At 29.8% G+C, this 13,366-nt stretch overlaps 1 protein-coding gene across 2 annotated transcripts in view; it reads right to left on the minus strand.

The window, feature by feature from the left end:
- The window catches only part of LOC127704588 (probable 4-coumarate--CoA ligase 3), a 37,993-nt gene that overhangs the window by 16,022 nt on the left and 8,605 nt on the right, over nucleotides 1–13,366 (minus strand). The window contains exons 5-8 of one of the 2 annotated variants that reach the window (XM_052208709.1): nucleotides 12,115–12,320; nucleotides 9,479–9,653; nucleotides 8,621–8,789; nucleotides 5,190–5,287 (exon numbers count right to left, since the gene is read on the minus strand). In XM_052208709.1, coding sequence (XP_052064669.1) covers nucleotides 5,190–5,287; nucleotides 8,621–8,789; nucleotides 9,479–9,653; nucleotides 12,115–12,320 — 648 coding nt within the window. The remainder of the gene's footprint in view (nucleotides 1–5,189; nucleotides 5,288–8,620; nucleotides 8,790–9,478; nucleotides 9,654–12,114; nucleotides 12,321–13,366) is intronic. The other variant, XM_052208710.1, reaches the window with a different exon arrangement.

The following is a 13,366-nucleotide window of genomic DNA, read 5'->3' on the forward strand; positions in this document are numbered from 1 at the left end:
AACTCAGATGTATAATTTGGTTAGAGTTATTTACATACAGACATTTGAGGCATTAATACAGAAACAAAACAAGTTTGATTTAGCAGTTTTCTCATAGACCATTTGGTGTTTTAAATTTAAATGACTATGGTTAATTAAAATAATGTTACATTCTTGGTTTAATTTCCACTGTTTAAGATCTTCTTGGTTAATCACAATGTTTTGGTATATATCTTTAAAATATTTCATAAAATGCATTAGATTCTAAATACTAACTGGACCTTTTGTTGAGATGGCAATAAACTAGTATTAGTTGTTATTGCACCAATAAGATTAGATATAACATGAATTGTGTTTTATTGTTGTTTGTCTGTTTAAGTAATTTTTTATCATACATGGAAAAAGTGGGAGAAGATAACAAAGGAGCAAACACCCTCTAATTGTCTTTTATTTATTAAATAACGGGGGAATATTATTTCAACTTGGTTGAAAATTTTAACTTATATCATGGAAGTATTATATTGACAGGAACTACAACGATTAATTAGCACTTATTTATAACCCGGGTAGCACTGTAGAAAAGATATGGAAACTGTCTTATTAGTACCCTGTCGTTAATTTCTTTTGTGACTATCTGCGATGCCGCGGTCATAAATTGACCAGAGATACTTCTTATCAATCACATGGTTTTTATCCAGACAGATTAACATCAATACCTGTCGGAAAACACCTTTACTTACTTCAATCGCGTAGGTTGACATTTATTCAAGAACATAGATATAAGAAGATGTGGTATGAGTGCCAATGAGACAACTCTCCATCCAAGTCCAAATTTATAAAAGTAAACCATTATAGGTCACAGTACGGTCTTCAACACCGAGCCTTAGCTCACACCGAACAGTAAGCTATAAAGGGCCCCAAAAAATGACTAGTGTAAAACCATTCAAACTGGAAAACCAACGGTCTAATCTATATAAAAAACGAGAAAAGAGAAACACTTATGAACCACATCAACAAACGACAACTACTGAACATCAGATTCCTGACTTAGGACAGGTGTAAACAAATGCAGAGGGTTTAAACGTTTTAATGGTACCAAACCTTCACCCTTTTTCTGAAACAATAGTGTAACATCACAACATAGAAAGCCACACTATAAAATATCAACTGAAATAGCTTAACTCAATCAAAGGACATATTAACACCATTGAACATACACTGAACAAATAAATTTGACCTATGACACAATGTAAATACAAAATAAATAAACTAAGGGAAGAATAATAAAAGTAACATGTTATATCGGTAAGAAATGTTAAACAATTAAAGAAAAACAATATGCTCGAACAAAAATATCAGCCATTTGCAATAACTTTAAACACAGGTAAATGAAAATAATTTTGTTGTTAGGTATACGTGTACAGTACAAATAGAGAAAGGAAATATTTTTACATAATAAATAATTTTGATGTTCATAGTACGAAGTGAAAATTTATAGTTATTCCAAACACTTATCAAAGCTGGTATATAGACCAGATATAACCCTGAATAACATTAAATAACAACTTATTTAAACAAATCGACTGATGCATAAAAAATGAAAATCGGCCCAGAATTAATTATTCTACAACGATTAAAAATAGTGAGTGACATTATTTTATTTCTTTAGGGGTTAAGTTAAAACTGTTAAAAGGGTGTGCCGGGTCACGAAAATTTTCTTAATAAATATATACACTGTGACGACCCGATTACTGTATATAGCAACGGACCTGGATTACCATGGAAAGTAGAAATTTTCAGTTTTAAATGCGAAAATTAATCGATCAAGGACTTAATATCACAGAAATTATACATAACAAATATAGTTAAAAAAAAGACGCACCTCGTTATTTATAAAAAAAATTATATATATATATATATATATAAGTGGGTTTAAATTTTTTGACATTTGTGAAATTCAAAACTGCTAAAATATTTGTATTTGAACGAATTTTATCCGATAATATGCAGCCGGTGTCAGTATTTCTATTTGTCATTTATGAATGTACCAATCTTGACTTATGATTTGACTCGTATTTATCAATTTGAGAAAAAAACAAGACTTATAAAATGTTATGGAATAGCTAAAGCATCTCTGTCCCATAAAATATTTTATCACTATCTGTCCAAATGACACTAGTAAATATTATTGAACAGTTGCAGTTCTTACAAAATTTCAACACAACGGGGCTCAGCTGAAACATTCGTATACCAACCAATAATCTGGATTTAGAGCGAAGCTTGATAATTCCGACATTTATTTCAAATCTCTTTGATCTTTAATTTTTATCAGAACAATCACTTTACAGTCGTCTTAAATATGCATGAAATGTGTGCCACTGGAGTAAACAGTAATTATATAATCACAACTTGCGATGTATATTACATATTGTGCAATTTCTTCCGAAAAATAAATCAATAAACATGGGGAATTTATTCAATTAATATGGTACAAATTTCCCGGCATCGTCAATGTGTTTTTCTATAGAATTAATGATGTCTAGGACAAATCCATCAATCTATCAATCGGCACACATATGCAGATGTAGGGTAACGGAATCTGCCGAGGTTTGCCGATTGCTGTTTCCAAAGAATTTATCACAACTTTCGATTTCTTCGTTTATTTCCGTAATCGCGAAAGCAACCGAGAATAACAATATTGTAGGGCACCACACGCTGGTGTGTTAATAACGTGCCATGTTTCAAGTTAATTATAAGGTTGCAGATTTTATACAATCATACTTATTTAAATTAAAACTCAAAGGTTTGCTTTTAATTGTTAAAATTATCAATTCTGAAATGGGATCATTGTTATAACAATTTCAATATATATCTAGCTGAAAAGAAAAGATCAACATGTTCAATTAAAAAGGCATGGGAAAACATTGACTAAAGCAAACATACAAGGTAGGATTAACAGCACATGTATCATAAAGCCATATAAATGGTTCTTACAAACAATGATTGTGTACTGATATTTTTATATTTCCATGTGATTTGTTTAAATTTAGTGCACTAATATGCTTGGTAAAAACAACTTTTTTGAGGATATCTAATTTTTATGCTATTACCAATTGCTCTTGAATTTACCCCTTCCTTGAAATCTTAAAAAAAACAATGAACACAAAAATATAATTATGAATGCAGAGTTATTCTAGTATGTACATCTACTATGGAGTGTCTGGCTGCTTTTGCTAACAATAATATTTGTGATGGCTGATAGTCCTATAATTTAGCTTAAGTGGTAAGAAAAAGACAAAAGCTAAACAATTTAAAAAAAAAAAAAAAAAGAAACATTCACTCCTAATTTTTTATTTACTTTCAAAACATAACTTTTAGCAAAATCCTGTGAAGTCCAAATGATATTGACATAAAAAATTGATTGAATAAATTGTAGTTTATTCACAGCACAATGCATCTTTCATTATCTACGATTTCAGCAGGCAGTTCTCTCAAGAGTCTATTTTAAGGCACTTGCATAACAAAAATTTATTTTTAGTTCTATGAGGAATACCCTCCTGAAAAAGGGGGTGGGGTGGGGGATAAGAGTATTACTGACTTAATTGATAGAAAGGTAGATATTTAAAGCATTAGAATGTTACTATTCCAAATTCAATTTTTTTTGTCTTTTATAACCATATTCTTAGTCAAGTTTACATAGAATATTAAATGTCTATTATATTGACCTTAAGAAATTGTATAGTTTCCTTTGTAATTGTCTTTAATTTTCGTACATGAATTTGTTTTGTTTTTGCTGTTATTCAAGTTTTATTACATTTTTTGTTTAGTCTCTGTAACTTCACACCTGCCAGGATTTTCCCGGGTGAACATTTTATATTGTTAAAGTTATTTATAAATATGTCTAAACTTAATAAGTATAAACTGTGAAAGTGAAACTTCAATCAAATAATGAAAAATATAGACAACAAAAGGTTGAATCAAAGAAATCATTCTGTTTCCTGTGAAGGAAAAAAATTGTTCAACAAGAGTAACTCCACAAGAGGTACTATAAGAATAGTAAACAATATGTACATGTTCATGCTCTTATAAAATCGTGTCTATATATATATTGAAGTAACTTTTATTGTTCTATTTTATTTTTATTTTGTTCTATTTTAAACCTGCACATTTCATAGTAAACAACTTCAGTCAGATATAATATTTAGGAAATCTAAAAAAAACTTTTATCACAGGTGTCAAAGGTCCAAATAAATTTCATTTTTTCTTGTAAATAAACATCTTGAACTTTCTAGCCAAAATTCCACGAGTTTTTTTTTTCTTATATAAAAAGTCAATAACACAAGTTGGCATATTAAACAATGGTTTCTGAATCATTATCAGATCATCAGTAATAATTTAAATGTTAAATCAGGACAAAAATTTTAAATATATGCTTGTATAAGGTCCGGTAAGGGTTTATTTTGGCCTAAAATTTGAAGTACATCTGATGAAAGATTTTTGACATTTTTTAAACACTTAAGTGTCTTCTTCAGTCGATTCAATTAGTTTATGTAAAAGAATTGAACTAACTTGGTCATTAAAGACGCCTAAATTCAAGCTTAAATATGAAAAATCTATCAAATATGCCACAAAACGTCACTTTTCAGATGGTTTTTGACTAAAATGGAAGTGGCCACATTCGTGTTCAGTCTCAACCTTTATATATGTTATGTATAATCATCAAATACAACATATATTTAAATATTAAGACTGAACACAAGTGCAGCCACTTTCATTTTAGACAAAAACCATCTAAAAATAAGCACAAATGCTAAAATTGTGAAGATTTCTGATGCTAGTACCTGATGCATGTGCATTGTATTGTCAAAAACAGCCCATATTTATGTAATAAAGGAATTCTTCTTTCCAATAAATAGCTGAAAGTTTACATTTTTATCAAATTTTTGAAATGCTATATTTTGGGGTCAAAAAGGGGTCTTACCGGGTCTACTCCTTTACTTACAACTACGTCATTGTCTCATTGGCAATCATACCACATTTCCTTAAAACATTAGTTTAGTTGAATATTTAGAAAAATTAAGTGAATGCAAAAAATCAATTATTACGACAAAATTAAATCTTTATTTCAGGTGTAGCCATCACAAATATTAATGTCAACATAAGCTCTATTAGCATCGTTTACTGGATTATTAATAGACGTCTAAACAAACCTTGCCGAGTGTGTTTGGGACAAGGTTACCAATGGTTCCTAACTTGGGTGGTACACAATCATGGTTTGTAACTGGGCTGGATTCAGTTAACCCATAAACTGAAAGTAAATGTCACTAAACTACAAATAAACTACTATCATTACACAGAAAAACCAAAATTGGCAGCAATGTATTTCTATAAATAAAAATGAAGGAGAGCAGGGTCAAACTTGTATGGAACAAAGTTGCACATTATACATAGACAAAGAATGAGCAGTCAAATTGACAGCAAACTGGGTTTTCCAATATATCAAGGACCATAACTCCTGAATGGCAAAAATGAATTGCCTGAATTGGTGAGGTATTTGTAAAAAAGCAGTATCAATACCTAGCCTCAAATATCTACATTTTCTGAAAACCTGTAGATATTGAATTAATGTTTCATTTTTTATAGAGTAAATATACATACAAATATTTATATTTTTATTAACATCTATGAACTTATTCCTTAAAAACACAACTGGTTAATAATAAGCCTTTCAAATGCTTCTACAATTGATTCAACTTCTAAATTTGTGTATGTAAGCATATCTATGTAAGTTTCATTTGCATACAAAAATCTGAATTTTTTGTTTGCAATCCAGAACAAACAAGCATAAGATAAATCTAGAAATTGTGATTTTGGACCAAATTTTGTAACCACTAATTTATTGAGGCCCCTCATGGGGGTGTCCAAGTAATCACATAATCACAAATTTTTTGCCTATATAATCACATAATCATTAACTATTTTTTTAAACAAGATAATCAAACAATCAAAAATACAGTCCTAGATTATCAAATAATCAAATAATCATGATATATTTGGTCTAGTAATCAAATAATCACTATAAAAACGGCCAAGTAATCACATAATCAAAAACCCCATGAGGAGGCTCTTTATTATCATCTAATCTGAAATTCAAATGTAAGATCACTTTAAAAGAAATCGATTCTATATATAATAAATTTTTAAATAAGAGCGAAATGAATTTTTAAATTCTGATTACTGGTTCAGAATATATAATTGGCAGTGTTTATGGTTTTATAAAAAAAAATAGTTAAAGAATGAGAAATCTTGAAGGTCATAATCAAAACCTTGTATTATGCACAAAATAATTGTTTTTGAATATTTGATATTTTTGTCATAAGTGTCATAGGTGAAGCATTTTGAGGAAACAATTTTGAAGAAATAACCACCAGTCAATTCTTTAGCTTATTTTTTTGGATGATTTTTGGCCTTTTGCATGGTTTTCTTATAGACAGGCTCTTAATTTAAAACAGTAAATTATAATCTCTTATTCAATTTGTGGTATTTAAATTGAATATGTGTGGTTGTTCACTTCAGTAATCAATATATAAAAAATTTAACATGTTATTATGACTTTAGGATGATCAGATATTAAGAGAGATAGAAAGAAAAAAATGATGAAATTATGTAAAAACTTCTATAAATAACATTGAGGTTATAATTCTGAAAAGAAATGAAAATCGCAGAGGGAAATAATTAAAACAATTCTTAAAGAAGATCAAATAATAAAAAGTCGCCAACAGGCAAGTAATCTGAAGAAAAAAAACTAACACGAGCAAAATTGGAAATGCCATTGTCAACTTTTCATGTTAATATTTGTGGTGACAAAAGATGTGGAATTTGTAAAGGTAAGAATAATCATAATTATAGAGACCAGAACAAATATGAGACCAAAGCACAAGGTATATTGGCAGCAAATTTTCGTTAAGCAAACACATTGAATGATGCGGAAATAATAAATTCAAAATATTTCCATTCTATATATGTAAAAAGGACACTGAGACATAAAGAGATCAAATGGAAAAATATTTTATCAAATATATTCAAACCATAACTAAACAGAGAAGAATGGTTCTTTTACAAAAGCAGAAAACACCTGAACAATAAGATGGATAACAGTGTAACAATATGATGACCTAACGACATAGAAACACTTGACAACATCTTGATAAGTCCTGTGAAAGATGAAAGTGCTAGACTTTTAACATTTGTGTTTATTTTGATGTTAATTTCATTTCAAATATATATATATATACATAACATCAGTTGTTCGGCCTGCTAGTCAAATGCGTTTTGTTGAAATATACCTTTTCACTCATTTGGTCTTTTGGAAAATGTTGTTTGTGCTGTATTTAGACCCCTCTACCAAAAAATTTGTTTTGCATGCACACATATAAAAATTGCGGTTTTTATCCAACGCAATCATAGGCTTGAACGTTGTTTTCAATTTAGACTTATACATACACATATATATGTAGGACTCGGAGGTGCGATGGGGACGCTGCAGTGCGATGGTCACGCTGAAGTGCGATGGTCTTTGTCGAAAAGTGCGATGGTCTGTTCGCTGTAGTTTCATACTAAATGAGAGATCGTTCTCTTTAAATTTGCTGCATGTGGACATCATTATGCGTGTTTAGTTTATCTTTATTTGTTCCTCTCAACTGAGATTTCTATAAGTGTTATAGTAATCTCAGCTCTCAGAACTCAAAAGTTCCACGTATACCATAATAGCATAATAAAGAGAGTCTGTCTGCGGACTCATATGTAGTAGGAGAATTCCAAGCTCCATCGTACGAAAAAAACAAAACTTCTATAGATTTAAAAAAAGATCTTCTACAAAAGGCTGATAATCCCCTTTCTACTAATTATTCACCTTTTCCGGTAGTATTAAAAATGTTGAATTTGCAAAAAAAAATCCATATTTTCTCCAGTTGCAGCAAAAACCTGTGACAGACATTGATAAGTTTATAAGGCCCTTATTATATTGCATTTTAAACAGCTATCACATTTGCAGTCATTGAAATTAGTACTGGTTTTAAAGGAAAATAACCGTTGCATGTAGCGTCTCGAACGATTGTATGAAAGTTGGCTTATTTTTGTCAAAAGTAAACTTCAACGTTACAATTATGACTGGAAAAGTAGTGACTATTTATCATGACTGTTTTAAATCAAACGGTTCTTGATGATTTACTTAATAAACTCGAAAAGCTGCTTTTAACAAACAAATTGACTTCTTTATTGACATGAAAACATTTAAAATATAGTTAATGTTATCCATCGCACTTCAGCGTAGCTATCAACAAGATAGCGTCACAATGGGACCATCGCACTTCAGCGTGATAAAAAACACACTTCAGAGTCCAACCATCGCACTTCAGCATGACCATAGCGGTTCAGAGTACCATCGCGGTTCAGAGTCCTACATATATATATATAAACATAACTAATATTAAAAGCTAAAAAGACACTTTAAAAAAACAGATTAAAAATACTATTTTTAGTCTGTTAACAGTTATTCGAAAAGTCAATTCACAGCAAATACATTTTATCAACAAATTCAGGCAAAGTCAAATAACACTGAAGACAACATGACTATGTGTACCTTGGATAACATTAGCACCTATCCTATCTATCAGTTCCTGAGTCAGTCCTGCTCCAAGAGGGGCTGCCCCAAACACCATGTTTTGTACCGTACTGACATCAAATTTTTCTACTAGAGGACTCTTGGCCATGAACAAAGCTAACGGTGGTACTAAATGCATATAGGATATCTGGAATTGAACACTATTTCCTCAATGCTTGAACAATTTACGATATTTATAATCCACAAATAGAATTAGACAATATTTTTGCTATTTTTAGTAAAAACTTTCATTAACATATAATTCTCTCACATGACCAATCAACAAATTCTTTTCACTTACATATGTGTATGTTTTCTAATCACATTTCAACTTTGCCGTAATATTTTTTATTAACCTGTCTGACCTTTTCCTCTAAATTAATACATTTTTAATGTGCCCTGATACATGTATTATTTTTAAAAGAGTTATGCCCCTTTAGAAATTTTAACTATATGGAAATTTGCATGAACCCCTATGTTGGGCAATATCTTTTAAAGGATACATTTAAAATTACAATTTTGACAAATATTTTCTAATTCTTGTTATTTCTACAGTACATTTTATACAGTTCAACATTATTTTTTGCCTGCGCATTTCATATAAAAAAATCAAGAGATCCTTTTCTCAACAAAAAAGAAATTATAATAGTTTTGATAATACTTGTATCTTAAAAAGTAGCATCCGGACATATATTTTTTTCTCTCTAAAAATTTGGTGTATTTGACATTTTATAGTCATTTTTATTTTGAATTTCTGCAGCAATGCAATTGTTCACAAGATATATAAGAAATAAATAATTTTGTAGCATATCTCCTTTTACAGTGATCTAAGTATACCTTATTTTGTTGAATTGCACCGAGGAAGGGCTCAGGTTCAAATTTAGGTATAGTAACAAGCTTGGTCCCCAAACATATAGATCCAAACTGGACCACAACCATTCCATAGATGTGATAGAAAGGTAAAACTCCTATCAAACTGTCTTTTCCAGCTGTAAGGTGGCTCATTGGTCCCCTGTTAAAAGTAGGTTCATTATAATGGGAGATAATCTAATAATTACATACTGTGGATTCATTATTTTTCTTTGATACCAATATTCGTGGATTTCGTGGGTAAACATGCACCACGAAAATAAATTTTAAACTAAGTACAAATTTTATGTATCCTTGATCACAGTCTTTGGCAAAACCATGAAATCAAATATCCATGAAAAACACAATTTTTTCTCAATCCAAGAAATTTGGTACCCACGAAAATAGATGAAACCACAGTTTCTTTAAAAAAATTCATACAGTAGATTTCTATTTATTCATAGGGTAATACTTTATGTGGATTTTATGAGAACATAATCCATGAGTTTCAGTGTTAAAAAATTACAAATTTACTAACAGACCAATATTGAGATTATTTATGAATGAGTTTAAACCGTTGACCCAAGGTTACTGAATGTAAATGACAATCAAATGTAATGTAAATCAAACAACAATCCACTCATACTGTGATGTAATAACATGTTTTAAGCATTATTACATTGGAAATGTGCCAGAAAGACTTTTTCCTCAATCTACATGATTTGTACCCACAAAATAAAAAAAATCTACCATATGGCATGCCATGTTATAGATTTATACATAAAAACTGTTCATTGTATAATGTAATGTATTGAGGTAGTTTGCTATTTATAAATTTTTGGCGTTCTTTGTAAAATATATAGGTATACATTCTGAGAGGATTTTTAGCTCTTTATACGGTGTAAATTTAAGTAAGTTCATTGTTCAATATATAAATATTAGAAGATGTGGTATGATTGTCAATTAGACAACCCTCCAACACAGAAAAAATGAGGTAAAAGATAACAACTATAGGTCAAGATTATACAGTGAGCATCAGTATTATTAGTTATTTTGGTGTAAAATTGTGGAAAATTCATACACCAGGAGGCGCAGCCCAAGGGTGTATGTTTGCCTCAGGATGTATGAATTTTCCAAACTCAGGGTGTAAGTCCTGTACACACCTGATTACACCAAGATAGCAAATTTTTTTTTTGAATTTGCCCCCAAAATTGATATTTTTTTAATTTAGTCAAAACATTTTTTTTATAATTTTTGCATTTTTAATTTTTTTTTTGGAAATTTTGGCAAAATTTTATTCCTAGGACATAAGGGTAGGGTACGTGTAATTTACATCCATGTATTTAACCTATCAGATTGCAGGAATCTTGCTGCATAAAAAAATAATTTGTTTTATTCTTTTTATATATTCATGATATTTAGGATATTGCTTCCTGTAAATTAACACATCAGCTGCAAGCGTTATTTTTTCTCAATTTGTTTACACACAAATAACTTGTTTTGACTCCATCATGAATAAAAGTTGATGTTTGGCATACTTTAACACAACAAGACCAATAAAGAAATCTAGAGGTCAACCTACGGTATTCAGCAGTTGACAAGCATCAGTATTTTGATTTATTCAATCTAGGATTATTTATATATTCATGGTATTTGGGATATATTATATATATATATAATTATTTCTTGTACATTAACACATTATCATATCTTTCTAGTTTTACATCATAAATAATGTCATATGCTATCCTCTAAAATCTTATTTAGACTTGTTAAATGATAAAGATTTTACACCAGAATTTGCAACAGTAAAATTGACAATTGACAACATCAAATAAAAAAGACAGGAGGTAGATACCAAGGGGACATTCAAAACTCATAAGATGATAGGAATTCCATGGCCAAAAACTTTACTACTTGGAACCCTTGGTTCAAAGGCTCCCTTGTAAGCAGCAACCCTCAATCAAGGAAATCTTGATAGGAAACACAAGTTCTATAATATATCATATAAACTGGGAGATATATACTCCATATGCAAGTGTTGCTGAAATATTGCTAGAAAGAAATGGAATATTTGTAACTAAAAATTTGTTCTGGCGTGACATTTGTTCCGCCGGAACTTATTTCATAGGAAATATGTTCCACCGGAATTTGTATCACAGAAAATTTATACCCAGAATATATATTAAAAGGAAATATGTTCCAGCACTGTAAAATTTGTCCTGGAACTAATTGGAAAGCTGAAATAATCCCTTTTATCATAAAGTTTTGTTCTAAACCAACCCTTATTGACAATTTCTTGATGAAAGTCAAGATATGAGGCAGACTAATCTGTATCTGAGGTATCCTTTATTTTAATTACGAAGGGATAGATGCATTCGTCATAGTTACAAAACTTTCAATTATTTAGTGAGAGGACATTCTATATATCTCATTTATTTTAAGTACGAACGAAGGGATAGATGCATTCGTCATAGTTACAAAACTTTCAATTATTTAGTGAGAGGACATTCTATATATCTCATTTATTTTAAGTACGAATGAAGGGATAGATGCATTCGTCATAGTTACAAAACTTTCAATTATTTAGTGAGAGGACATTCTATATATCAAAATGTGCTTACCTAATAAGCTGTTCAATGTTTGCAATGATATTATAATGTGACAACATGACACCCTTTGGAAGCCCTGTGGTTCCACTGGAATAAGGTAGGACTAAAATATCTTCTTTAGAATTAATATCAGTGTTCTCAGGAAATGCCTTCCCATCATCCTCCATTAGCAAAGAGAATGGTATTGCTCCATCAGAATTTCCTATGCTAATTATCAACTAAAACAGAATAATGTTTTTGACATAATCATGTCCTATTAATTAAAAACTGCAGATAATATAATATAATTGGAAAATTTACTCTCTATCTGTTCTTAGTTGGTCTGAACTAAAAACTTCTAATTTTTGTTTTATCAACTCTACAATTACTAGGGTTCTATATATTAATCCAGATTCTTATTAATCCATCATAAAACTAAATGCACTCTTTAATATATATTTAGTTCATGTGTACTTTACATTAAAAAATACATACAAAAATATCTGGTTAATTCATATTAACTTCATATCTTATAAGCATGTTTATGTTTTTGTTTTGTTTTGAATTTCTAACACCAGCAACCTTGACTGTCATAGAGGATAAAAGATAAGCATTGTAAACCTACTCAGAATACAGTGGATTGTTTATCCATTTGTTCTATCTGTGAATAGGTTTTAAAAACAAATCCTATTATTTTCAGATTTTACAATTACTTTTTATTTCTTATTAAAAACTTTCAGATTTAAATTCATTTTTAAAAAATCCTATTTTTGTCAGATTTTACAATTACTTTTTATTTCTTATTAAAAACTTTCAGATTTAAATTCATTTTTAAAAAATCCTATTTTTGTCAGATTTTTACAATTACTTTTTATTTCTTATTAAAAACTTTCAGATTTAAATTCATTTTCACTAGTTTGATGGGATGTACTGTAACAAGTAGTAGGTACATTATTTTGGTTATGTTTTTGTGAAGTATAAATATTGAAAAAGATTTATCACAATGAATGAATTAATGAATTGATGTGAAACATTACACACTACAATGACATTCTGTTACAATCTCATTGAAAGGGGAAGGTTGAGCGATAATAAACATGTTAAACCCTGCCACATTCTTTATGTACCTGTCCCAACCTGGGAGCCAGTAATCAAGTGGTTGTTGTTGATTGCTGTATGTCATATTTGTTTTCCTTTTTATTGTTCTCATATAAATGAGGCCATTGGTTTTCCCTTTTTAATATCTCACATTTTGTCATCTCAGGGCCTTTTATAGCTTATTATA

The sequence above is a fragment of the Mytilus californianus genome, unplaced genomic scaffold (genome assembly GCF_021869535.1).
Source record: "Mytilus californianus isolate M0D057914Y unplaced genomic scaffold, xbMytCali1.0.p SCAF_6, whole genome shotgun sequence".
In the NCBI taxonomy this organism is placed as follows: Eukaryota; Metazoa; Mollusca; class Bivalvia; order Mytilida; family Mytilidae; genus Mytilus; species Mytilus californianus.